Raw genomic sequence first — 27,639 nt, forward strand, 5'->3', positions numbered from 1 at the left:
TTTTATTTTTAGAGATCGGATCTCGCTCCATCCATCGCCCAGGCTAGAGCACAACAGCACAATCATGGCTCACTGCAGCTTCCATCCCCCAGGCTCGCGTAATTCTCCCACAACAGCCTCCAGAAGAGCTGGGACTACAGGTTTGAGCCATCACGCCCAGCTGATTTTTTGGTTAAAGACAGGGGTCTCACTATATCGCTCAGACTGGTCTCAAACTCCTGAACGCAAGGGATCCTCTCACCTAGGCCTCCCAAAGTGGTAGGATTAGGCGTGAGCCACTGCGCCCGGCCCTTTTGTAACTCTTAAGAATGACACAGGCTGGGCGTGGTGGCTCAAGCCTGTAATCCCAGCACTTTGGGAGGCCGAGACGGGCGGATCACGAAGTCAGGAGCTCGAGACCATCCTGGTTAACCCGGTGACACCCCGTCTCTACTAAAAAATACAAAAAAACTAGTGGGGCGAGGTGGCGGGCACCTGTAGTCCCAGCTACTTGGGAGGCTGAGGCAGGAGAATGGCGTAAACCCGGGAGTGGGAGCTTGCAGTGAGCTGGGATCCGGCCACTGCACTCCAGCCTGGGCGACAGAGCGAGACTCCGTCTCAAAAAAAAAAAAAAAAAAAAAGAATGACATAATTGGCTGTGAATGGTGGCTTATTCCTGTAACTCTACCACTTTTTTTTTTTTGTTCTTCTAGATGGAGTCTCACTCTGTTGCCCAGGCTGGAGTGCAGTGGTGCAATATCTCGGCTCACTGCAGCCTCCGTCTCCCAGGTTCAAGCAGTTCTCCTGCCTCAGCCTCCTGAGTAGCTGGGATTACAGGCACATGCCACCATGCCCAGCTAATTTTTATTAGAGTTGGGGTTTTACCATGTTGACCAGGCTGGTCTTGAACTCCTGACCTCAAGTGATCCGCCTGCCTCAGCCTCCCAAAGTGCTAGGATTACAGGTATGAGCCACTGTACCTGGCCAGTAACCCTACTACTTTGGGAGGGAGGCGGGAGAATCACTTTAGCCCAGGAGTTTGTGACCAACCTGGGCAACATGGCAAGACCCCATCTCTACTAAAAGTACACAAAATTTGCCAGGAGTGGTGGTACATGGTGACAGTTCCAGCTCTCTGAGAGGCTGAAGTGGGAGGATCACCTGAGCCTGGGAGATGGAGGCTGCAAGAAGCCGAGATCACACAACTGCACTCCAGCCTGGGCAACAGAGCGAGACCCTGTCTCGAAAAAAAAAAAGAAAAAAGATTATCTAAACAAATGGAAAACATCTCATGTTCATGAACTGGAAGACAACATTGTTAAGATGGCAATTCTTCCGAAACTGATCTACAGATTCAGTATAATCCCTATCAAAATCCTAGCTTTTTTGCAGAAATCAATGAACTGATTCTAAAATTCATATAGTTTTGGGCAGGCGCGGTGGCTCATACGTGTAATCCCAGCATTACGGGTATTACAGGAGTTGGAGACCAGCCTGGCCAACATGGCAAAATCCCATCTCTACAAAAAATACAAAAATTAGCCAGGCATGATGGTGCCTGCCTGTAATGCCAGCTACTCTGGAGGCTGAGGTGCGAGAATCACTTGAACCTGGGAAGTGGAGCTGAGATCATGCCACTGCACTCCAGCCTGGGTGACAGAGTGACAGTGAGAGAGACTTTGTCTCTTAAAAAAAAAAAGTATAAAGTATATATATACGTATATATAAATGTGTATGTGTGTGTGTGTGTGTGTGTATATGAGTGTGCATATATATCTCTTGACAGGGCCTTGCACTCTGTCACCCTGGAGTACAGGCACATAATCATAGCTCACCGCAGCCTCAACCTCCTGAGCTCAAGCAATTCTCCTGCCTCAGCCTCCTGAATAGCTGTAACTACAGGTGTGCACCACCACACCCAGCTAATTTTTATTTTTTTATTTTTTGTAGAGATGATGTCTCACTTTGTTACCCAGACTGGTCTCAAACTCCTGGATTCAAGCAATCCTCCTGCCTCGGCTCCTGAAGTGCTGGGATTCCAGTTGTGAGCCACTACTCCCAGCCTGGTCAACTGTTTTTTTGACAAGAGGACCAAAATAATTCAATGGGAGAAAAAGTCATCTCAACAAATGGTACTGAAACAACTAGATAATCACATGCGAGAGTAACAGTTGGACTTCTACCTCATACCATATACAAAAATTAACTCAAAATGGATTCGAGACTTAAGTAAAAGCTAAAACTGGAAAACTCTTAGAAGAAAACTAGGGGGAAAATCTTCATGATATTGATTTTACAACCCAAAATTGGATCTGGCAATGATTCCTTGGATATGACACCAAAAACAGGCAAAAAATTGAAAAATAGATGTTTTCGATTTAATCAAAATTGACAACTTTTATGCAAAGGACTATTGAGTGAAAAGAGGCTGGGTGCAGTGGCTCGCGCTTGTAATCTCAACACTTTGGAAGGCTGAGGAGGGCAGATTGCTTGAACTGAGGAGTTCAAGACCAGCCTGGCAACAGGATAAAACCCATCTCTAAACACACACACACACACACACACACACACACACACACAGTGAAAAGGTAACCCAAAGAATAAGAAAATAAATTTTAAAATGGACAGGGCTGGATGTGGTGTCTCACGCCTGTAATCGTAGCACTATGGGAGGCTGAGGCAGGAAGATCACTTGAGGTGAGGAGTTTGAGACCAGCCTGGCCAATGTGGCGAAATCTCATCTCTACCAAAAATACAAAAATTAGCCGGGCATGGTGGCACACACCTGTAATCCCAGCTACTCAGGGGGCTGAGACACGAGAATTGCTTGAACCTGGGAGGTGGAGGGTGCAGTGAGCTGAGATCGTGCCACTGCATTCCAGCCTAGGCGACAGAGACTCCAACTCAAAAAAAAAAAAAAAAAAAAAAAAAAAGCTCTGAATAACATTTCTCTGAAGAAGATACACAAATGGTCGGTAAACATATGAAGAAATACCCATCATCATCAATTATTAGGGAAACGCAAATCAAAACCACAATGAAGCTACTCTGCCTATGGAGTAACTATTCTTTTACTTTCTAAAAGTAACAAAATAAAAAAACAACCACACACACAATGAGATGCCATTTCACGGCCATTAGGATGGCTAATATATATATTTAAAAAGCAAATAAGATTACAAGTGTTGGCTATGAGGTAGAGTAATTAGGATACTTGTAATTTACTGGTAGAAATGTAAAATGCCACAGCCACAAAGAATTACCACGTGATCCTGCAGTTCCATTTCTAAGAATAGATCCAAATGAACTGAAAAGAGATTCTAACAGGTATCTGTAAACCAATGTTCACAGCAGCATTATTCACAATAGCTAAAAGGTAGAAACAATTCAAGTGTCCATTGATAGATGAATAACAAAATGTGGTATGAATACAACAGATTATTCAGCCTTAATGAAGAATGAAATCCTGATATATGTTACAACATGAATGAGCCTTGAAAACATTATGCTAAGTCAAGTCAGACACAAAAGGACAAATACTGAATGATTCACTTGGAGGAAGTACCTAGAACAAGCAAATTTGTAGAGATATAATGGAATAGTGGTTACTAGGAGAAATAAATGAGGATTTTTAAAATTAATTAATTAATTTTGAGACGGAGTCTAGCTCTGTCGCCCAGGTTGGAGTGCAGGGGCACTATCTCGGCTCACTGCAAGCTCTGCCTCCCGGGTTCATGCCATTCTCCTGCCTCAGCCTCCTGAGTAGCTGGGACTACGGGCTCATGCCACCATACCCAGCTAATCTTTGTATTTTTTGTGGAGACAGAGTTTTGCAATGTTGCCCAGGCTGAGATTTTTTTTTTTTTTTTTTTTTTATGGGTAACATTGCAAAACCCTTTCTGTTGCCCAGGTTGGGATTTTTTTTTTTTTTTAACTCTACGTTTCAGATTGGAATGATGAAAAAGTTTGAGATAGTAGTGATGGCTGGAAATCAATGTGAATGTACTTAATGCCACTGATTTGTATACTCAAAACTAGTTAAGATAGTGGCCAGGTGCAGTGGCTCACGCCTGTAATCCCAGCACTTTGGGAGGCCGAGGCGGGCAGACCACTAGGTCAGGAGATAGAGACCATCCTGGCTAACACGGTGAAACCCTGTCTCTACTAAAAATACAAAAAATAAGCTGGGTGTAGTGGCGGGCGCCTGTAGTCCCAGCTACTTGGGAGGCTGAGGCAGGAGGATGGCGTGAATCCGGGAGGCAGAGCTTGCAGTGAGCCGAGATCGTGCCATGCACTCCAGCCTGGGCAACAGAGAGAGACTCAGTTTCAAAAAAAAAAAAGTTAAGATACTAAAATGTTGTTATATATATTTTACAATAAAATAACAAAAAGGCAACCCACAGAATCAGAAAATATTTGAAAATGTGTAAGAAACTTATATCTAGAATATATAACTCTTACAACTCAGTAAACATATAACAATTAGAAAATGGGCAAAGGATCTTAACAGACTTTTTTTTTCTTTTTATGAGACAGAGTCTCGCTCTGTTGCCAGGCTGGAGTGCAATGGCGCAATCTGGGCTCACTGCAACCTCTGCCTCCCGGGTTCAAGTGATTCACCTGCCTCAGCCACCCAAGTAGCTGGGACTACAGGCACGTGCCACCATGCCCAGATCATTTTTTTTTTTTTTTTTTAGTAGAGATGGTGTTTCACCATGTTGGCCAGAATGGTCTCGAACTCCAGACCTCGTGATCTGCCCACCTCGGCCTCCCAAAGTGCTGGGATTACAGGCATGAGCCACCACACCCAGCCTTAATAGACATTCTTTAAAAAAGATATACAAATGGCTAATAAGCAAATGAAGAGACAGATGCTCAATATCATTAGTTATCAAGAGAATGCAAATCAAAACCACAATGAGATATCATTTCACACTCACTTGGATAGCTAGAATAAAAGAGTAAGTTCATTACACAGTGTATGCTTATACCAAAATGTCACATGTACCCTATAAATATGTACAACTATTACATACCCATAGAAAATAAAAATAAAAACATCCCCCAAAAGTCAGATGAGTGTTGAAAGGATGCTGAGAAATCAGAACCCTCAAGCACTGCTAATGGGAATGTAAAATGGTACAGCTGGTTTGCAAAACAGTCTAGCAGTTCCTCAAATGACTAAATGTAGAGTTACCATATGACCTAGCAATTCCACTCTTAGGTATGTACCCCAAAGAAATAAAACTTCTACATGAATTTTATCAGCATTATTTTTAAGAGCTAAAAAATGGAAACAGCTCAAATGTCCACCCACAAATGGATAAACAAAATTTGGTATAGCCATATAATAAAATACAGTCACTAGAAAAAAGTACTGATACATGCTACAACACAGATGAACCTTGAAAACATGCTAAGTGAAAGGAGCCAGTCTATTGCATGATTCCATTCATATGAAAGTCCTGAATCAGAAACCTATGAACAAGTTCGTAGTAGCTTAGGGCTGGGAGTGCAGCAGGACGGGAAACAGGGGAGTAATAGCTGAAGTGTATAAGGTTTCTTTTTTAGGTGATGAACATGTTCTAAAATTGACAATGGTGATGGTATCCCATGTTTATAAACATACTCTAAACCAATGTACACTTTAAATGGGTAAATCATATGGTATGTGAATATTTAATGAAGCTAAAAATAGCACCCAAAAAAGATCATTGACAAGAATGAAAAGTACTTATTACACCTAGGAGTTACTTTTCGTTTATACATCAAGGTTTTAGAAACTTAAAACACAAAATCACAATATCAACCCTACCTCTGTGCCTCCAGGGCTCTCTCCAAATAGATATATTGAAAACCTACATAAAAGTGCTAGCATCCACACAAGACCCAGTCAGTAACATAACCAGTCACTACTCCAAGCTTAGTAGGAACAGTTCTAAATTGAGCCGGAAAAAAAACCTGTGGGGGTGGAGTGGAGGGAGCTAAGCAAATCAGCAAAAACCAAACCTAAACAAAAAACCTTCCCTGGCTTCCTTTCATAAGGTCAGAGGTTTTAAATATATAAAGAAAAAAATATACTTACAAAGTCTTGTACACAGGTTTTCTTGGAAAAACATGCAAGGCAATTTCCTTTACATGAGTGGGGCAAATGTTATATTGTTCTATGTGACTTGATTGATTTATATATGCTTGTTAACAAGGAGAATTAGTATACTGTTCACCAATCGCACTAAAGCAACAGAAATGGGTTATAATGCCTACTCTCTAGTCCTAGTGAGTCTCAACTTCTTGAGAATTTCGGTGACATTAGCCTCCCTTTCACCCTGAAAAAGAATCAAAAGTCGAGCTCTGGCCAGCTTTTAGACACTTCCTCTCTCCCCAAAATGATCACTTAAAAGCAATCTTTAATGAAACACACACAAAATTTATGCCATTGACAGAAATTTATTCTTCCATTAAGACTACAGCAATGTGAATTGCCAATTTATAGCTGCAAGTCCATCCAGGATGTAAGCTAATTAAGGATGTTTCTCTATCAAGAATAAGACTCCTATGAAAAGAAAGAAATCACTCAAGGAAAAAAATGCAAAGTTCTCCACAATAATTATATTTCATTTAAATTTGGAAATAAAAAAAGGCTCTGTAGCAGCAATTGATGTTATCCCTTTATCCTGATAGATGCCATAGAAGGTACTAATCTACACAGGTTCCTCTTTACACAACATATGCTGCATTTAGACACTTAATATATGAAGCTTTCTCTTGAAGGCACACATAGGCACACAGTAGTTACTTTGCCAAATAGGCTCAAGGTTTTAAGAGGACCATTTGTTAACGACAAGTGCACTTTGTAGCTATCATATCTTCATACTCTTTATAGGCAATTGAGCCATCAGGCTCAATGGTCAAAACACTCAAGGGGCTGTATTTGGCAGGTACACATGACGGTCTTGGCACCGAGGAGTCCAGCTTCTCGTAGATGATGTTCTGTACCATGGTGTGAACTGGAGAGCCATACCGATGTCCAACTGCCCTTGGACAGTCCCCTTTACAGTATCGAGGGTTGTACCTGTGCGGCGCCACAATCCAGTTGTCCCACTTCAGCTGACTAAAGCTAAGTCTAAAGTCATGGAGCTCACACTCATTTTGGGGAAAAAGAAACTGTTTGAAGTATTCACTCAGATTGAAGGAAGCTGGGACCAAGGGCTTCTTCAATTCAGAACTGACAGTTTCCTGACCTCTGCGGTGACGGTGATGGGAAGATCTCCCATCCTCAGCAGCATCTTCTCCCACAGGATAGGCAGACAGACTTCTCTCCTGGTCAGGACCCTGGGAAGGCCACCTTTTATAGTAAAGGGAATACCACCTGTGATAAGCCTGAGCACTTGTGTCATTCAAATATAAGATCAGTGAGGGGGGCACCAGAAGAGTGTTAAACAAACCATTCTGTGCTGAAGGATGCTCCAGCTGGTCTTTCATGCATGTAAAATTTATAGACATATGAATACTTCTCTTGTTGGAGGCCACTAAAGGTTGAAGGAGGCTGGTCACATCAATCTCAATCCATTTGTGTTTCTTTCCAAATTCAAACTGTGAGTTAAAGGTTAATGAGTACGGAGCTCTGCGGAGAGTCTTGCTAGGAGACTTTGGCTCCTTTATCATTAGGTTGCACACACATTTGACAGCAGAGGAAAAAGAAACTGAGTTGTTGATAGTGTACAACAAGACTGACTTGAGTAAGTGTTCAACGGTAGTAATGCGATCCAGGTTAAATAACAGGTCCACTGATGGAAGGATTCCTAAGAAGAAAAATAATCTACCAGTAGTGCTTGAATATGAGTCAACATAACAGGTAGTCAAGTCAAAGAAATAGTACTTCATAATATGCTTTCTCCCTTCTCTTTTCCCCCACTTTCTCAAGCCTCAAAAAAAAAAAAAAAAAAAAAAATGGCGGTTAATACAGAAAAGGAAGGCAATTGGTACCACTACTAATTCCCAGCAACCATACTGGACATTTTATCTCTAGAAAGTCAGATTTGATGGTGAATTAAAGTAACACGGAAGCACTACATTCTGAAGTTTCTTTTTTTTTTTGAGATAGGGTCTCACTGTTACCCAGGCTGGAATGCAGTGGCACCATCATGGCTCACTGCAGCCTCAATCTCCCAAGACCAACTGATCCTCTCACCTTAGCCTCCCAGGTAGCTGGGACTACAGGCATGAGCCACCACGCCCAGCTAATTTTTTGTTTTTGTAGAGACAAGGTCTCGCTATATTGCCCAGGCTGGTCTCGAACTTCTGGGCTCAGGCGATCCTCTCACCTCAACCCCCTAAAGTGCTGGGATCATAGGCATGAGCCACTGTGCTCAGCCTGAAGCTTCATTCTGAGCAATTTGCTCCAAACACAGAAGCAGTTGATAAGGAAAGTAGTATTTTTCTCTTGGACAGTCTCTAGAGGGAAAACCATAATAAAAACACTTACCAGACTTATTAAGATGACATTCTAAGCCCTAGTGAAGAAAGTCTATTTAAAACAATGTAATTGTCCTAGTTAATTTAGAACACTTGAGAGGAAAAACAGATGCTCTAAAACCACTACATTAAAATATATTAAGGAAGGAGAAAGGGTTTTAAGCAGACACAACTACCCTGTTGAGTTAGAATGATTTTAAATCAAGAGCTAGTAGATAGAATTAATTAATTATTTATTTATTTATTATTATTATTTTTTAAAGATGGAGCCTCACTCTGTCACCAGGCTGGAGTGCAGTGGTGCAATCTCAGCTAACTGCAACCTCCGCCTCCCTGGTTCAAGCGATTCTCCTGCCTCAGCCTCCCGAGTAGCTAGGACTACAGGCACGCGCCACCACGCCCAGCCAATATTTGTATTTTTAGTAGAGACGGGGTTTCACTACGTTATAATTTTTTAAAGCACCACACCCAACTGCTGAGTCAAACTGTGGACTGACACTTTGTTCTTGTAAGGACTGACTCTTCCAAATGGGAACTTTAAGCTTTTCTCTCACAGAAAGTAACAAACGAGAAAAATACCCTATTTAACATGTCACACCAATAGCTGTAAGAGAAGTTTAAGGCCCATTCCTGGGCCAAAAGCTTGGTGGACTAGAAAGAGATGCTAACATTCTCTAGCAGCACTTCCCCTCAGCCCTGAAAGCCAGTAAGTCTCTGGTGTTGCTTTAAAATTCCATCATATTAGCCCACCTTAACCAATGAGAGCATTAGGAAGAAACAATAAGCTCAAGTCCCAAATTTGTTTCAATTGGATATTGAGTTTTATGCAAAATAAAATGCAATTCAAGGAACTAGGCTCAGCTCTTTTCTGTAATTGAAGTGCAGAAGTGTCTATCATCTTCCCTCCACCCAGTTAACCAATCTGCTCTTACATACCTGTTACCTGGTCTCCAGGAACCTGCTTGTGCTGGGTACAGGGGGTGAAGAGCCGAACAGTGTTGTAGAGGTGACTTCTATTGGATTTAGGAATCCCTTCCTTGGTAGCGTATGTCTTATAGAGCTTCTTCATGTAGTGCAAAGCTCTGGAGTCTGGTTGCAGCCTAGGTGCCCCACCTCGCCCAACAGATAGAACTTTGAAAAGCCGGGGAAGGAGGCCAGCTCTGTCTCTCTCATCTATAGCCTGCAGCAAAGACCAAGGTGTAGCCCCAGATTCCAAATCAGCACTAGCAGCAATCTGAGCATCTCCCCCAGAAGCCTGAGAACCAAGGCTACCAGGAAAACACAGCCAGGCAAAGCAGTAAAACCAAAGGAGAAATTTGTTGGGAAGCGCCATGGCCTGGGAGAACTAGAACATATTCCTCCATGCCAGTCCTCTTCCTAAAAGCCAGGAAGAGCCTAGCTTGGTCTCTTAAATAAATTTCAGGTGTGTGGATGGACCAGGGTCGCTTCTGTAATCAGGCCTCAAGTATGCCTAGCTGAAGATGATTTTTATCAGCTCTATATCGAGCAGCTGATAACACCTTATTTCACCAATTAGTTCATTAGATACAGATTTATTTGGTTATTTAGCTTTCCTCTCTTTTCCCTTGGCATTTCTTAAAACCTGTTATTGTTATACTACCGGACTAGCTATGTAGCTGAAAGTCTAAGATAAATTGAGGAATGATCTTAAATAAAATGTCTCATTTTTTAAGAAATTTGGATTAAGATGTTTGCAAGGTGCCTGCTGAAACTTCTGAGGCATGTGGAAAAGCTAACCAATTATTCATGATGATACTCAGATCTGTTGGTATGCAACTTATGGTATTAGGTTTACTCTTCCTCTCAATTTATCCTCACGGCCTCTTGCACTTCCAGGTGTTTACAATATGTAATTATTCACTGCATGTTAATTTGAGGGGTGAGAAAATCACAACTGGCATAGAAGTTCCAAAGAGCAGAAAACCGTTAGGTTTCTCAGTCCTCCCAGGTGGCTGGGTACAGAACATGTACTTGGAGTACTGGAATTTTATTTGCAATGTTCTTAAAAGAGGACACATCGCCTTTAACCTTGACTTATTTTTAAATATAACAACTTGATGTCCCTGCTGTGGTCTGCACACTCATCTACACATATTTTGATTGAAAGGTTTTCGGATGTTTGCAGATGCTATAAAACAAATGAATGTTTTTTATTATTATTATTCACCCAAATGGTCGTAGAATTCGCTACAATATTTCTGTCCTTACCTGTAATTCTGTTCTTGCCTTGGAGCTGAGACCAGGCTAGACATTATGGTTTTAAAAAATGAGGCAAAGGAGCACCATCAAAAACTGAAATGAGGGGATATCCAGCGCCACCCTGAAGAAGACTATGCTGGAAGAAAGTCAACCCACATAGTACAAGATACAAAGCCAGTTTGTGCAGTACCTATATGAGAAAACTAAGGTATGTCTGCAAAATACAAGTTGACTGCCTGCCGAGCCTCCGTGGGCCGTAAGCAGTGTTATAAAACACACCCAGCTGCTGAATGAGAGCTTAGTCCTAGATTAAATATAGCCAGCAATTCCATTAACAACACTGACAGACGCCTCATGGCAAGCTGTACAGGACAACAGCATCGTCAAGCAGAATGCACTTCAGAGAAAACACAATAAGGCCTCTCACCCGACGTTCCTTGCTTCTCACGTGGGAAGAGGAAAGAACTGGGGCATCGTGATACCCCCCACCCCACGCAAACCATCTGGGAGGCGGTCTCAGCATTCATCAGTTGACGATTATTTGATTATTTTTGTGGCTGAATTTGAGGAAACGTTTGTATTATCTCTTGGGAACGTTTACAGCCTGCCAGCGGACTCTAAAACAGAGGTTACCAAGAGAAGCCTTAGATGTGTGTCCCTGATTGTGGTGCTGGGGTCGCTGATGGCTTGAAAATAACAGAGCCCCCTTTGAGTTACTGGCCAAGGCCAAATAAAACCTCGTGCTCCTTTGCTGTGGGGCGGTCCGGCCTCGGGGCTCAGAGGCACTCTGTCCACAGCTGGGAGAACTCGCAGGCCCCAAGCTCCTGGCCAGCGCGGCCCCCGAGGTCGGCAGGCCCCTTGCTCGTCACCTCGTTGTTCCCTCACCCGCCTCCCACATTCGGCCGCTTCCTAACTGGGATTCCACAGAAAGGCCGAGGGCTGAGAAGTGTGAGCGCCTCCGCCTGTCCACTGTCCCCCAAAGTCAGTTCAATCCCCGACGTCCTCCGCTAGGCTCCACCCCACTGGCCCCGGCGAGGCCTCCAAGGCACCGCCCACCTACGGGTCACCCGGTCAGGCCACTTCTTTCTGGGACAAACGCATCATCCCTTAGAGACAGCAGGAAAATGGCATCTCCCGGAAGTTACCTCACGACCTCCAAGCGCGGCTTCCAATCTTGCCGGAAGTGACGAAAGAGTCAACCGGCTCGGTGACTGCGGAGGGCGAGCTAACACCTGTGCGTGAGTGGGAGGCTGGTTGTGCAGTGTTGGTGGACTCTGGGAGGCCACGGGCGCCCCGCTGGGCTGGGGTAGGCTAAGGAGTCCAGGGGCAGGAGTCTGGGGTTGGGGATGGACCGCCGCGGGGACTGCGGCGCTTTGCGAAAGCGAGCCAAGCGCCTGTCCGCTCTCGGTCCTGCAGGGCCGTCGCCACGATGGGCCGCGAGTTTGGGAATCTGACGCGGATGCGGCATGTGATCACCTACAGCTTGTCACCTTTCGAGCAGCGTGCCGTCCCGCACGTCTTCAGTAAAGGAATCCCTAACATGCTGCGCCGCGTTCGGGAGTCCTTCTTTCGCGTGGTGCCGCGTGAGTGCCCTGGGCCTGTGGGAGCGGGAGGCTGAACCCCAGCAGCAGCAGTCCCTGCGTCTCCCCTCTGAGCGCTGGCGGCCGGGCAGGCGCTCTGTAACTTGCCATACACACCTTTCTCGTTGAATATTCCTGACCGCCCTTAAGCTGGTCATATTATCCTCCCCATCTTACACGGGGAAAACTAAATTACAGAACTGAAATGACTGGCCCAAGGTCACTCGGATGATTCCAGCGTGTTCCTCTGAGGTCATCTTTATCGAGTTCTTACCAGTGGTGAAATGCTTTGAATTAAACGTGCAGCAGATAGTGATGATAGTTGCACGGCTTTGGATATGCTAAGAACTACTTAAGTGTATACTTTAAAGAATACAGCAGGACTGAGACCTTTTTTTTTTCTTCTGTATGTCTTATATATGTGCTCTGTTTACTCTCTTAATTTTTAAAGAGTTTGTAGTGTTTTATCTTATCTACACATGGGGGACTGAAGAGTTCGAGAAATCCAAGAGGAAGAATCCAGCTGCCTATGAAAATGACAAATGAGCAACGCATCCGGATGACGGTTCCCTGTCTCTGAAAGACCTTTTTCTGGAAGAGGAGTCTGCATTGTAGTGTCTCAAAGACACAATAAACTTCCTATGGTCTGCACTGTTGTGATTTTACATTTTTGTGAGTAGAATCCTGTGTGACCACTAAATATTCAAGTTAATGAAGCGCCCCTCCTCAGCATGAGTCTTGACGTTTTGCCTGGTCTTGGGTTTTGGTGAAAGAGCAGGGCTCACCCTTTGTTCCATAATCTACAAGAAAGTAGCTGCAGCTACTCCTGCAGCTAACCATTTGTGGGTGACATGGGCTATGGGGAGTGCTGGTTCTTGGCCCTCTGCTCCCATAACAACAATAAAGTCTAGTAACTATATTGTAATTAGTATGTGTCAGGTACACTTTTTTATTTTTTATTTTTTGAGATGGAGTCTTGCTCTGTCACCCAGGCTGGAGTGCAGTGGTGCGATCTTGGCTCACTGCCATCTCTGCCCCCTGGGTTCAAATGATTCTCCTGCCCCACCCTCAGAGTAGCTGGGATTACAGGTGCAAGACAGCACACCCGGCTAATTTTTTGTATTTTTTGTAGAGACAGGGTTTCACCATGTTGGCCAGGCTGGTATGGAATTCCTGACCTCAGGTGATCTGCCCACCTCAGCCTCTCAAAGTGCTGGGTGGGATTACAGGCATGAGCCATGGCACTCCAGGCCTCAAATACTCTTCTTAGCTACACAGATGAACTGTTAAACCTCACAAGCACCTTTAATGTATCCTCATCTGGCAGATGAGGAAACAGGCACAGAGAGATTAATTTGCCAGAAATTATACAGCAGTGAATGGTGGAGTCTTGCACTCAAGTGATGCTCTTAAAGCTATGCTCTACTGCAGGGGTGTCCAATCTTTTGGCTTCCCTGGGTCACACACAAAATACACTAACACTACAATAGCTGATAAACTTAAATAAAATTTGCTAAAAAAAAACCTCAACGTTTTAAGAAAGTTTACAAATTTGTGTTGGGTGGGATTCAAAGCCATCCTGGGCCGCTTGCTGCCAGGACTGCGGTTGGACAAGCTTGCTCTACTGCCTTTCCTCCTAAGGCGGGCCTTAGCCTGAAGGGATATCAGCTATAAAACGGATGAGGTGAGCTCTTGGCCTCCACAGCAGTTTTCTGTTTCTGTGCCAGGAAGCCAACAATGTTTTCAACTGTATGTGGTTCATAAAGCCTCAAATATTTACTCTGGCCCTTTATGAAAAAAGGTTTACCCCTGATCTAAAGCCTTTGTCTTTTTGGTATTAAAGGTACCATTTTCCCTTCACCCACTGGCAGATGGTGGGGGTAGGTGTGGTTGGCAGTTTTATGCCTCTAGTTTCTTAAAGAGGCTTCTCTCTAAGCTTCAGGGCATGGATCTCACTTGTGGTAGCGGGTATGTGGAATATGATGAGTTGTCATTAGCTCAGTCAGTACCATACATGACATGGGATCTGAGATCCGTTTTTAGAAACTCTTCCTGCTAGCAGCAACTTTGATTCTGGCTCAGACTGTTTTTTTTTTTTTTTTTTTTTGAGTTGGAGTCTTGCTCTGTCGCCAGGCTGGAGTGCAGTGGTGCGATCTCAGCTCACTGCAACCTCTGCCTCCTGGGCTCAAGTGATTGTCCTGCCTTAGCCTCCCAAGTAGCTGGGACTACAGGCACACACCAACACACCCAGCTAATTTTTGTATTTTTGTTTTTTTTTTTTTTTTTAGCAGAGACGACGTTTCACCATGTTGGCCAGGATGGTCTTGATCTCTTGACCTCGTGATCCACCTGCCTCGGCCTCCCAAAGTGTTGGGATTACAGGCGTGAGCCACCGTGCCCGGCCAGACTGTATCTTTATTATCCTAAATACTGCTATTGCCTGTTAAGAATCAAAAGTTAAGATACTTCAAAACATGGCTGGATGCGGTGGCTCACGCCTATAATCCCAGCACTTTGGGAGGCTGAAGTGGGTGGATCACTTGAGGTCAGGAGTTTGAGACCAGCCTGGCCAACATGGTGAAACCCCGTCTCTACTAAAAATATAAAAATTAACTCAGCATGATGGCACACACCTATAATCCCAGCTACTCAGGAGGCTGAGGCAGAATCACTTGAAGGTGGGAGGTGGAGGTTGCAGTGAGCAGAGATTGTGCCACTGCACTCCAGCCTGGGTGACAGAGCGAGACTTCAAAACAAAACCTAAAAGATGAACTACATGGTGAGGCAGGCTATGGGGAGAAGGCTGAGTCTTACAATCTTGGGCTTGTCCTCGTAGCCCGTCACTTCCTCATTATGTGATACAGGGAAGAAACTTACCTTCATGAGCCTTAAGCTTCGCACCCATAACGTGGAAATACAAAGTCCTTGGGCTGTGATGATGGTGAAATGAGTGACAAGTGTCTGTCAAGATGGTATGGGTTTAACATAGGGCAACTGAGGAACTCTTCTACCCCACCCCCAGAAGACAGGCCAGTTTACCCATTTTTCTCTGTCCAGATTTATTCCCAGGTCTTGCAACGTATTTGGGTCATAGGCTTCTTTGAGAATGATGAAAACTGCGGACCCATCCTTACCGTGCATAGCTTCAAAAAGTTCACAGCCCAGGGGAGGACCACTGCTTTGAGAGGCCATTAATGTCTTTCTGCCTCTGGTGTTTGCCCCAAGCCGCCGGGTAGATGGCCACCCTCTCCCATCTTGCTCGCCTTTTTCTACACTTAAGACTATTTCTCCCTGGTCCTTTGACTCCTTTGGAGAGACCAGCTCAAAAGATCGAAACCCATTTTCTCAGCCCAAACCAGGCATTGAGCCTATTTTTATACCAGGAGTGTTCTACTGAGATGGCTGTGCCGTAAGCCCTGTGATGTGCGGAGCTTCTGCTTTGGATGAAATTAGTCTGCTTTAAGCCTGTGTCTCATCAAAGGGCTTCCCTCTCTAAGCTTGGAGGAATGGATCTCACCTGTGTGGCAGGAGTGCTGAGGTGGTGGGTGTGTGGAATGTGGTGAGTTTTAGTTGCTCAGTGCTCTTATACATGATCTGGGATCATTTTAGGGGACATTCTATTTGCGTAAGTCCTCAGAGGAGGACCTGAGTAAAGCCTTTTAAGGATGGACAACTGCTGTGGGTTTCAGTGCTGGTAACCCATCTGGAGCCTCCAATCCTGAGTATGGATCCCTTACCTGCTACTCTGGCACAACCACTTGCTCCATTTAACCTTTCTTTCTCCAAATGCTCCTGCCCCCACAAGCGTTTTTAATCTATGGGCTGCAGTCTGGTGAAAGGAACTCGCTCTTTTAGTTTGCAAACAGTCCTCAAAATGCAGGCGTAGGGTAGGCCCAAAAGTCTATGCCAGTTCCAGCTAGCAAAAAAGCAAATACACTTTGATCTTTTGTTGAAATTTTACCTGGTAAAGTTTTTCCATTTCAGAGTCTTTCCTCTTTTATTAGGCACCTTCTGCTTAGGGACAGCAAAAGGTTTCCAATTACTGCCAACTCCCAGTGATCGACCTGGAATGTGTTTCAAACAGCTGCTCATGTAGCTATACCCTCTTTCTCCCATTTCATCCTAAGCATTTGCCTCAGAAGCATAAAATCTCTGAGAGTTGTATCCAGAGTTACCAAGCTCTCGGCTATCAAATCTGCTTCAGTCTCATTTTCTTCTTGTAAATTAATCATTTGAACCCCCAAAGTGACAGAATAGGAGACTAAAGCCCAAAGAGGGGAAGGGCCGGCCTATTGGCAGTTGCACTCTGTAGACCCCCGGCTACTGCTTACCAGTCAAGCATTCTATCTTCTTATGGCTGAAACTGTTAAAGGCTACTTCGGTCTTTCTATTGGATAAGGAGCGTGTAGTTACGTGTATATTCACTGAGCAAAATACTTGATTGTAGAGTCCGTGATTTTTTTTTTTTTAAATTTCAAGAAGAGGCCTTCCCAGTCTCTCAAATGTGGGATATCTGTGGACAAATACTGTCAATTCGGCTAAGTGCTGCCTAGATGTTGCTTTGAGTTTTATTTTTGTGCCACACTTACTAAAACAACTAGAGTTCACGTAGACATATGTTAAAATACTTTCCCCTTCCCCAACAGTGGTTCCTTCAACAGTGACTCATGGATTTTTTCTTTTGGGGAGAGGGTGGCATACAACATAGAAGCTTGAACCAAAGTCCTCTGCAGTGTTGTCACACTCATGAAGATGAATGGTCCTTTCCCCCTACACAGAGGGGCAAGGGCTTCAAGCTTTCTTTCCTTGACTGTGTTATCGGCTTTACAAATTAACACAACAGGCTACTTTGATCCTGCTAGAAGTACAGGAAGGCAGAAATGGAGGAGTGGAGAATTATTCATCTTTTGGATGAAGTTTCCAAATCCCATTTGGCACATCACTCTAGACTGGTAAAGGGGAGGCTGGCACTGAGGCCACAGACCCAACTGGCTCTAGGGCATCACGTTGTTCAGTCCTTTGCTTATCTAATCACATTTGTGTTCTTACCCAATGCTCACTAGGTCACCACATAGCCACTTCCCCTCCCAACAAAAGTTCCCAGTTAGGCCCCATCTGGGATCATCCAGTATCCAAGCTCAGCGGTGAAGGGAGGGAGCAGATAACTAGTCTCAACTGGTTAGTTGGTATATAGGTCTCTTCTCAGTGTTCCTAAAGTGCATGCAGTGGCATCCCCCTCAAGGCCTAGCTCCATGATTCTGAGAGGACTAGAACCAGGACAGTCAGATCTGTGGTCACATCCTGCCCAATTCCAGTTCTGAGGTCCATCAAACCATCTGCTTCTCCCTTGGCAAGAAGCCAGTCAGTGGCCATCCTTTTCTACCTTCAGCTGTTGTGCATCTCCTCCACTTTTTCTGGGGTAAAGGAACAAGCAGGTTCTTATCCAAATACCCAACCTGTGAAGATGAGACGGCCCTTGGGAAGAGGTATTAGCCACGTTTTCAGTGTGATGCCTGGCAGAAAGAATTTGTTGTATTTGTCTTAAGCTTATTATCCTCCCAGGTCATAGGAACATCTAAAGTTCAATGAATCTCCTTACTCTGAATTCACACCTTTCCCCTCAAACTTAAAATGCCCACGTCATTTCACTAATACCCGTAACTACTCATGGTTTAGATACATGTCCTCCCTTGGTCTAGAAATCTGCAGCAGTGGGCTGGGTGCGGTGGCTCACGCTTGTAATCCCAGCACTTTGGGAGGCTGAGGCAGGCGGATCATGAGGTCAGGAGATCAAGACCATCCTGGCTAACACGGTGAAAGCCCGTCTCTACTAAAAATACAAAAAATCAGCCTGGCGTCGTGGCAGGCGCCTGTAGTCCCAGCTACTCGGGAGGCTGAGGCAGGAGAATGGGGTGAATCCGGGAGGCAGAGCTTGCAGTGAGCCGAGATCCCATCACTGCACTCCAGCCTGGGCGACAGTGCAAGAAGAGTCCATCTCAAAAAAAAAAGAAATCTGCAGCAGTTCCTACTTAAACTGATGGATGCTTTGGGCTTTGGAGATATCTCATCCCTATGCCTGCTGCCCTGAGGAAGGAAAGGCCCCACTCAACTACTGGGAAGAAAGCCCATAATTCAAGGCGTTTAATACAGTCACTACACAAGCTATCCCTCTGATTTAGGAGATCTTGTTACCTCCTCATCTGCATGTGCTTAAAGACAAAAAGAAACCTATAATTATTCATCACCTGTGGTCCAAGTAAGTCTCACATCCAGCCATTCCCCTGAGAGGGCAGGAGGCCAGACTTTGAACTTTCCACAGCTGGGTCTTCATTTTACTAGTGAGATGAACTGGTGCAGATTAGGGTGATAGTCCATCTAAGCAAGTGGAGGATCCGGGGAACTGTAGACCTTGCTGAAGCATCCTTCCACAGAAAGGAGATAAAGGCCTTAACCAATTGCCTGTACACAATAGATCAGTGCTGCTTTTTCCTAGACAAGGCCCAAAGGGGTCAACATTATTTCTGAAGACTTCATTATTGGAATTCTATGGGAGTGATCTCACTGAGCTATTCTGGAATAGCAATGTGGCTAGTTGCTTGACCTCCCTCAATGGTTTCACGTGGCTTTTAAAGGGAAGGAAGGGCAGTGCTGACTTTTGGTAAAATGGGCAACAGGGTCCATGCCAGCAACACAATCACTCAAAGTCCAGATGAGCGATCAGTAAATACAACGTGCCTGAAAGGCAGCCCTTGAGCACACTCCTCTGGTAGATATTAACTTATTAAATTGATTCTGATTACAAATACAAACTTTGCCCCCATCTCACCTGGTAACAATGTTAAGAGTCGATGTCAGTCTATAAAAGGAAGTAGGAACTGTCCCTGGCTTTCAGGCTCCAACATCCTCCCTCTGTCAAGATGTGGCACCTCAAACTTTGTGCAGTCCTCATGATCTTCCTCTTCCTGTTGGGTCAGGTAAGGAGGGAAGGATACATATGTGTATGTGTGGAGTGTGGAGAGGATAGTGGTGGTGGAACTTGAAAGCTAGACTCAGTCCTGAGGAATGGTTCCTCTGCGTCTACAGCATCTGGGAAATGATCATTCTTCCAAGGTGTGCAGCAGGGTGTCAACACTTCCATATGTGAATGTCTTTGCCCTACAGATAGATGGCTCCCCAATACCAGAAGTGAGTTCAGCAAAGAGAAGGCCACGGAGAATGACCCCATTTTGGAGAGGGGTTTCCCTCAGGCCCATTGGAGCCTCCTGCCGGGACGATTCTGAGTGTATCACAAGGCTATGCAGGTACTCCACGAACCTGGGAGCAGGGTTGGGCCAGAGAGCCTTGGAAAGCTGGGCAGAGGAGTGACGAGGGGACACATGAACCTAAGAATAAAGCTGGGATGGAGGAGTTCTAGGCTGAGACTGGGAGCTCCATGGAAAATCCCTTAGGAGTTAGGAGCCAAGAACAGCTCCATGTGGGTACCATGAAAGAGTGGTGCCTTTCCATTCTTCAGTCTTTCCTGAACTGGATAGATCAAGCGAAGAGGAAGGAAATGCAGCATAGGTGGCCCTGGTCATTCCTAGACCCAGTCTTACACTACCTTTTCTTTTCCCCTAGAAAAAGACGCTGTTCCTTAAGTGTGGCCCAGGAATGATGTACATACCAGGGGAAGAAAGGACAGCAGTCACCTCTGGCAATGCTCCGTTCTATGGAATATTGATTAACTGCATTTTGGCTGGAGACACACAAGTGAAGCAATCTTGTATTTTTAATATTTAAAGGCAGATGTATGCTTTAAATTGGTCTCCATTTCTTCTTAGAATGTTGATATATGGATAAGTATAACTAAACTTGTCAATTTAGAGTTTATTTTTCTATGGATACTATTAAATGTCTCAAATTGAAATTTTAGCAGTTTGGAATTCAAGCTTTTGAGGGAAAGAAGGATTCACTTTGTATACTAAAGAAAAAACCAGCATTGCCCAATAATGTGTTAACTTCTCAATCTGGGAAGTGTGGTGAGAGCTACATAATCAACAGCTCCGTAATCAACTTCAGCAAGTTCCTAAGTTGTGGATCCCTTCATTCTATAACTCTTCAGGGAGGTGTCAAAGGTGGTCAAGCTTGGGAGGCTGAGGCAGGAGAATCACTTGAACCTGGGAGGCGGAGGCTGCAGTGAGCCGAGATCATGCCACTGCACTCCAGCCTGGGTGAGAGAGAGACTCTGTCTCAAAAAAACAGATGGTCAAGCTTGGCACTTGCCATCTAATGAAGCACCCAGGTTTGTCTATGACTGCCTGAACATAAGGTAGAACAGAAAGATCTAGTTTAATAAAGCAATAAAAGCCCAAGCCACCAAAAGAGATTTATGTTGGGACAAGGTGAATTTTGACATATGCACAAGGACCCATGGCCAGCAAGTTCAGAATTTCTGTAATCAGAAAATGAAACCTCAGCTGGCGGGAATAGACTTTTAAAGAGTAGTAATGGACCTTAAGACACAAAACAAGAATTGCATGTAAAGGGCTCAGTTGAAGAAATATGAAGAGCACAGTGTTCATTAACTTTAATACAGAAAATCTATTTGATATTTATTAAACTTAGTTTCTCCAGCTATGGTTTGGCATTGTACAAAGCATCTTAATGACACAGTAAAGTTAAAAAGATCTTTACAAATTGAAATGTGATACCCTTGTCTCCAAATATTTTAATTGCCATAAATTTGTTTAAAAATACACATTAAACGCATGTTTGACACTCTAAACTTTCTATACTCTCAATACCACAAAATACATATAATATACTATACAGATGTGGAAAAATCTAGTTAGTATATAATACTTTGCTCACCATTAACAGCTTTATCATGTGAAATGCACATACTGACTTAGAAATCCTAGCTTTTGAGCCCCAAAGTACCTCTGAAATTTTAATGTATTGCAACAAATAAAAATCACAGTATATAATTGAAATTCTGGTTGAAAATGTCAGATGCCTAAATATTTTGGATAAAAGAAACGTAAAACAAAGATTTGGTTCATGTACAAAACAAAGGCATCCTATCAGTCACTAACAGTACCTTTCTGCAAAATCAACAGGCTTTTAATTTATCAGTGACATTACCTCCCCTCCAAAACCCTCCCCAAATATCAAACAATTATTTACCAAATAATTTTAATTTCAAATAAAAGGATTTTCAATAAATATATAAGCATTTCCATCCTCCATATACAAAATTTCTTAAAACCATTCAAAACGGAGGCTAGATAGAAATTTTCATAACTGTGCTTACCAACCCCACAACTGGCCCTCAAAGGTGGTGCCTTTTCAGGCAATGTCAGCTGGCCAGTTCTGTTGGTGAGCCCCCCACCCCCCACCCCACCCATCCCAGTACTGTTGAATGCTCATGTTAATGATTTGCCAGGTGTGTGCATAAAGTTGTAAAATGGGGACACTTCTGGAACAGCAACAACAAACTCAACAATATGGAAAATCATGGCATTGATTTGAAAGGCAGCATTTCCAAATTGATATTTTCTAGAGAGGAACATACCAGGTAGAAAATTCCAATGATTAAAAGCTGAAAAGAAATCCCACATGGAAGCAGTTAAGAGGTTAAAACTGAGTATTACTAGAATTTCTGGGTGGGAGCTTTTTTATTTTCAAGTTATGGTTAGCTGAGTAACAGCGGCAAGGAGAGGTCAATGCTGACATTCCTGAAAGTCAACTTCTGTACATGATGACTACTTAGGCTGCTATTTTAGGATACTTAAAGATCTCTAAGACTTGGATTAGACTTAACTTGAATACCTTATTCTGTGACCAAATTACATGAAAAGATACACAGTTATTCTTTCCATTCCCTTTTCTGGAGACAGCAAGTTCTAATTAACCATAGGGTTCATGTGAATAGGAGCTTTATAAGACCAGCATCCACTTTACAAACTATTAATAATTTACTTTTTGTCACTTGCTAACTTGGTTTTGGGGTCTAGAGGTCTAAAGTGAATTTCTCCATTAGTGAGTATCTGAAAGACGTGCTTACAAACATGAAAAATTTGGCCTCTTGTCACTACATATTCCAAGGCATTCAGTAATTACCTCTTCTATTAATTTTACTGAATAGCAACCTTAGATGTGCAGTATTATTACTGGAAAAAAGCCTGCCTCTTCAATACATTAATGCATAAAGCTGAAATGAAATTTATGTTCCATGTTTTAGGGGATATACAGGTATGATAGTTGTCTATATGGGTTTGAAATGCTCTGGCTCCCCAAGTTACTTAGGTTTTTTAAAAAACATCATCACAAGCTGCCTAACAGTCACCCCCAGTAGATGTTCCTGGGACCCAGACACAAACTCCTATAAATCAAAATATATAATGAGGCCATACTGTTCAATTAGCAACTGGAAAATTAAAATCGTTCCCACCCTGTAAGAGCCCTACGACACTACAGAAGGGCTCAAATACATTTTAAAAGTTAATTTACTACAAATCATAGTAATTAAGCTTTAACAATCTAAAGGAATACACATTGCACCCTTGAACATTAATATTCAAGGTGTCAACAAGAAAGTGTCTTAGATCAATTTAATAAATAATGTGGAAACAGTTTCACTAAGCTAAAATACTAAACACACACATTTTTGACAAACTAATTTCATGTTTTCATACATACATACATATATATAAAGTGTGTATGTGTACATAATTTTAAGATCCAAAGTTGCATACCCTTACACCTAGAAGAGTGCACAGTATACCCCTCCTCTATATAACTAGGCATCACTGACTGGAACAATCACTGGCTGCTCTGACACTCCAGAGTACTGGCCTCCAGAGCCAGAACTTTCATTTATAACAGGTGCCTTTTGTAGGCTCTTGCTTCAGAATGCAAGCTCATTCATGAAAAAAATGTACCAACGTTTCTGTCGTTAAATACAAAATGATGCTGTCTGATCTGTCTGATTAAACCTTTAATGAAAAGAAACAAACAATTTTTAAAAAACGAGTGAATCTAACAAAGCCACAAGTGTGTCATTCAAAGTGCAGCCCAAGTGCCTATGAATCCGCCACTGTGAGAGCTCCCAGAAACACAGGTGACTGTGGGCTCACGCACACACTGCTCTCCATTGCTTTTACAATAGAGAATTAAATCAATGATGGTCAACCTTCTCCACTCTTCGGCAGCTATAGCTGTAAATTTATCTGAAGTACTCACTGCGTGTAAAGTCACTTCTTGGCTACTTGCCCAGAAAAAGGTAGCACTGAGGCAAGGAATGGGCTGGATGCTCTCTAGCCAGACTGGAGCCTGGGCTGAGCTGTGGAAACTCCCCTGAAGGGGAATACTCCCCACAGCCCAGCCCAGTCCAGCCCAGGCAAGACTACTGTGACGACTGCATCCACTGCAATTGGTTAGTTGGTTGCTTGTAAAGAGTCTAATGGTGCATAGGCTGCTGCCTCCTGGCATACAAGTGTAGTCATAAAGAGCAGTAAACAGAGTAATTGTTAAAATAGTTGTTGTTTCTATAATTAACCATATATTCAGTACAAGTCTCAGACTAAGTTTTTAACCACTTGTCAAATTCAGTTTTAAATGGTTAGAAAACACTGAGGACACCTATTGAGGAGGGAGGGAGGAAGGTCACCTGTAAAGGAGTCCAAAGTATGTGCTGGAGCAGATGATGACAAAGACAGAACATCTAAGAAGACAGACGTGAAGGAAAGGGAGTAGTATTTCCATACACTATGACATTGAAAATTCAATCATTTACGATAGGATTTTGATCCACTGCCCATTACTACCTCGTGGGAAAAACCCTCCACAATGAAAAGGTTGAAAAATTCATTCTCCAAAAATTGACAGTTTTAAAGAGAAAATATTAGAGCAGCACCATAAACCATGCAGGAAACTCTGCTTTAACAAAATACCAGTGTGACCCCAGAAATGCTCCTGCTGCCTTTCAGGACATACAAGAGACTAGAACACACTAGAACGTAGAGGTATCCCATTGGCTGTTGTTGCTGAAAGTCTGAAAGCCCAGAGGATATTCTTTCCATTTCTAAGACATCACTGCAAATTAAGGAATCTGAGTCAGAGAAATCAGAGAATGACAAGACATACATGTACTTGATTAACAACTATTATTTCTTACTAAATAACTATCATGATCATTGAGAAGTTGTCCTCTTATGGAAAACTGTTCCTAGAACACACTAAGATTAAGTTAGAAAGATATCAGAGGCAATTTCTCCAAGGGAAACTGGTTAAATTCAACATAATTTGTACATCTCAATTTTCAATGATATCTAAAAACAATCTGAAAGTACAAAACAGTTAAGAAGCTCTATAAATATGAGGCCACAAGGACAATGAAAGTTCACTAACTTCAGAAATAAGTGTAAAAAAGACTCAAACACAAAGGATTCACTGCACTACTGGACTTGAAACTTTTCTATGCCTTCGTTCCCCTTTCCTATTTCAAGCCTTAGCAACCATCTACAAATAGTAGTATAATCTTTTTTTCTGACTGGATGGATTCATTTCTGGAATGGGGAGAGGGACAAACTATTTTTCAAAGCAGCATTACCCAATTAGTTAGACTAAGTCATGTACCAAAGCAATAGCTTTTCTGAAAGAACTAATCTTTATATGACCCTAAAGAAAGATTTAAAACGAAAGAGAATTTAACATTATTATTGTAGAAGACCAATCATGTGTGGACAATCTGGTCCTAGTGTAAAACTTCAATTGTAAACAATCCATAGAGTCTTCATTTAAAGGTAAGATTTAAGGCACACCAAACATGATAGGGGCATGAAAAATAAAGTATAGAGGGTACATTTCTTACCTTAGACTTCTATATGCACCTTGCAGCAAAAGGTACTTTGATATACAACTCTTACAGAGCCAGCTTCTTAAGCTCTACCCTTGGCTCCCCTCCCTGTCCCGAGAGCTCACACTGAATCAAGTTAGGTACACTTTTCTAGTGTGAAATTTTCTGATTCCATCAGAAACACACATCATTGAAGAGGGCCTTCATAATACAAAAGCAGTAAACACAAGATAGGTTTAAAAAGGAGAAATTCATTATCTCTACATCAGGCATTAGAACTGTAAGTTGTATAGCAAAAGCACACACCGAAGCTCCAGCCTGTTTCTGTTATCAGTCACTGCATGCTCATATCAGAGCATCACAATCCAGTATGAGGGGGAAAAATCTGAAAAATAACTCTAACCATCAAAGATAATCAATTAAAGACACATAGGCAGCAATCCTCAGGAGTTGGATCATCCTTTTTTCCACAGTAACTTATTCTGTTTTGATTAAGTGTCAAATGATTAGCAACAAAAAATAACATATGGTTTTAATAAAATCCGTAACGTTCAGGATTGTCCTTTTATGAAACCCTTCAACACAAAATGCTTCTTCTAGAAAGTTTGCCCTCCCTCTTTTGTAATGCATTAAATGCAAGTTATAGTCACCGTGTGATTGCTGTAGTGTTATTAACACACATTCACAGTTTTTGAAATAATGCATACCAAATCAGATACATTTCATAGTACATACATGTAGAATGCCATTTTCTCATATTTAAGTGATTTTTTCATGTGTAGAAGAATATCCTTAATACTAACTGTAAATTCCACAATAATAAAATTGGAGTTAAGATTTCAAATATCAGGTCAGGTAGTAGGTGTAGAAAGAATATGTCCTTATTTTAGACAAACCAATTCTTACTTTTAGAACAGCTACCACAAAAAGATATTAGGTAATAAAGCTCCCGAAGTATATAAATAAAAATGTCTACATTAAATTTATGCTAAATATTCAACAGAGTAAATTTATAGGCAGAAATAACTAAGTCTTAAACTAGCCCCAATCTGGGAACTTAAAAAAATTAAAATAAATAAAATTTCAATTAATTAGCTATGAATTGCAACTGGAATTTCAATCTTATCATAGCTCATGGAAACCATCTTATCAATGTGCTGCAGAATTAAAAGCATTTAAATAACTGTTCACATTGGAAATATTAAAGGGGCCAACTGACATGATGGCTTTGGGTTATCAAAAACAACAACACATGAACCAACGAGGAGAAAACTATTCCTCATTTTTAGTGTCGACTAGGTGGTATGTTATGGCAGTTTTCCTTCGTGATGTGACACAGTGTTGTGGAGAAAATCAGAGGCAACGAGAATGTGTTCAGTTCAAGATACCAACTTGGCATCCTGGCGAAGCCAGTGCAGTCCCTGCCGGGTATAACGAACTAGATCTGTCATGATGCTTGCATTAAAGATGAGAGGGCCCATTACTTTATCCAGTTCAGCAAAGAATTCTAGAAAATCAAAAATATTCATTAAATGATATATAGTCTTTTGAATCACTGCTTTAAAATTATGAGATTATAAAACAGCATTCATAAACTCAAAAAATACCTCCTTCTACACTAAAATGCTTACTGTCCATGTTTTAGAGCAAATCATTCCAGTCTCTCAAGTTATATTTGTTCCCTAACTCATGCAACATTTTAAACAGAATGTATCGTCAGAAATTAAGTGTTATGTATAAGCAGGATTCCATGAATGGAAATGATAAATTGCTATTATGTAGTAAATATTATTAAAATGAAGACTTAGTGCCATAATGTGCTACTGATTACTCAAAACATTTTGTGCTTTTGTATAAGAAGCAAGTGATACAAAAAGGAGGGTGTTTTTTGCGGGTTTCCTGTAACAGCCTCTGTGAGGTTAGATACTCAAGATTGTATCAAACTTTCAGCTACAATCATATGCCATGAACCAACTGATAACTAAATCTCATGTTTTTATTTATTTTCATTTATTTTTAGACATAGTCTCCCTGTCGCCCAGGCTGGGGTGCAGTGGTGTGATCTCGGCTCACTGCAACCCCAGTCTCCTGGGTTCAAGTGACTCTCCTGCCTCTGCCAAATACAAAATACAAAAAAGGTTTTTTTTGTGTGTGTGTTTTTTTTTTTTTAAGTAGAGACGGGGTCTCACCATGTTGGCCAGGCTGGTCTCGAACTCCTGACCTTTGGTGATCCACTCGCTTTGGCTTCCCAAAGTGCTGGGATTACAAGGTGTGAGCCACCATGCCCAGCCACAAATTATGTTTTTATAAATACAGCTTTATGTTGAATGTTGGGATTCCTAGCCTGAGCAACGTAGTAAGACCTTATCTCTACAAAAAGTAGAAAAATTAGCTAGGTGTGGTGGCACGCATCTGTAGTCCCAGCTACTCAGGAGGCTGAGGCAGGAGGATCACCTGAGCCCAAGAGGTAGAGGCTGCAGTGAGCTGTGACTGTGCCACAGCCTGGGTGACAGAGTAAACCCTGTCTCAAAAAAAAAAAAAAAAAAA

The 27,639-nt window shown here is 42.5% G+C and overlaps 4 protein-coding genes across 11 annotated transcripts in view; 2 read left to right on the forward strand and 2 right to left on the reverse strand.

The window, feature by feature from the left end:
• Nucleotides 1–6,410: 6,410 nt before the first annotated feature.
• Nucleotides 6,411–12,106, reverse strand: GDF9 (growth differentiation factor 9). 6 transcript variants are annotated; one of them, XM_011951088.1, is made up of 4 exons: nucleotides 11,820–12,100; nucleotides 10,684–10,719; nucleotides 9,391–9,634; nucleotides 6,411–7,781 (listed from the first exon to the last, which is right to left on the reverse strand). In XM_011951088.1, exons 3-4 carry the CDS (start codon nucleotides 9,521–9,523, stop codon nucleotides 6,814–6,816), a joined length of 1,101 nt encoding a protein of 366 aa, XP_011806478.1. In that variant the 5' UTR covers nucleotides 9,524–9,634; nucleotides 10,684–10,719; nucleotides 11,820–12,100; the 3' UTR covers nucleotides 6,411–6,813. The 6 variants fall into 6 exon arrangements, with proteins under 6 accessions (XP_011806478.1, XP_011806477.1, XP_011806475.1 ...); XM_011951087.1 differs by lacking the exon at nucleotides 11,820–12,100 and adding an exon at nucleotides 11,735–11,800; XM_011951085.1 differs by lacking the exon at nucleotides 11,820–12,100 and adding an exon at nucleotides 11,735–11,800 and having other exon boundaries at nucleotides 9,391–9,567; nucleotides 10,684–10,864.
• LOC105518199 (cytochrome b-c1 complex subunit 8) lies at nucleotides 11,785–12,905 on the forward strand. 2 transcript variants are annotated; one of them, XM_011951082.1, is made up of 3 exons: nucleotides 11,785–11,908; nucleotides 12,091–12,257; nucleotides 12,706–12,905. In XM_011951082.1, the coding sequence occupies exons 2-3, from the start codon at nucleotides 12,104–12,106 to the stop codon at nucleotides 12,798–12,800; spliced, it is 249 nt and encodes an 82-aa protein (XP_011806472.1). In that variant the 5' UTR covers nucleotides 11,785–11,908; nucleotides 12,091–12,103; the 3' UTR covers nucleotides 12,801–12,905. The 2 variants fall into 2 exon arrangements, with proteins under 2 accessions (XP_011806472.1, XP_011806473.1); XM_011951083.1 differs by having other exon boundaries at nucleotides 11,858–11,912.
• A 6,243-nt stretch (nucleotides 12,906–19,148) lies between these two features.
• Nucleotides 19,149–20,160, forward strand: LEAP2 (liver expressed antimicrobial peptide 2). 2 transcript variants are annotated; one of them, XM_011951093.1, is made up of 3 exons: nucleotides 19,149–19,228; nucleotides 19,416–19,555; nucleotides 19,872–20,149. In XM_011951093.1, exons 1-3 carry the CDS (start codon nucleotides 19,172–19,174, stop codon nucleotides 19,906–19,908), a joined length of 234 nt encoding a protein of 77 aa, XP_011806483.1. In that variant the 5' UTR covers nucleotides 19,149–19,171; the 3' UTR covers nucleotides 19,909–20,149. The 2 variants fall into 2 exon arrangements, with proteins under 2 accessions (XP_011806483.1, XP_011806482.1); XM_011951092.1 differs by having other exon boundaries at nucleotides 19,155–19,228; nucleotides 19,416–20,160.
• Nucleotides 20,161–20,814: 654 nt separating this feature from the next.
• AFF4 (AF4/FMR2 family, member 4) overlaps nucleotides 20,815–27,639 on the reverse strand; it is a 68,959-nt gene continuing 62,134 nt past the window's right edge. Inside the window, exon 21 of the mRNA XM_011951091.1 lies at nucleotides 20,815–26,599. Within this exon, the coding sequence (XP_011806481.1) occupies nucleotides 26,472–26,599 (128 nt within the window). The 3' untranslated portion in view covers nucleotides 20,815–26,471. The remainder of the gene's footprint in view (nucleotides 26,600–27,639) is intronic.

This window comes from Colobus angolensis, unplaced genomic scaffold (genome assembly GCF_000951035.1).
Source record: "Colobus angolensis palliatus isolate OR3802 unplaced genomic scaffold, Cang.pa_1.0 Scaffold314, whole genome shotgun sequence".
In the NCBI taxonomy this organism is placed as follows: domain Eukaryota; kingdom Metazoa; phylum Chordata; class Mammalia; order Primates; family Cercopithecidae; genus Colobus; species Colobus angolensis.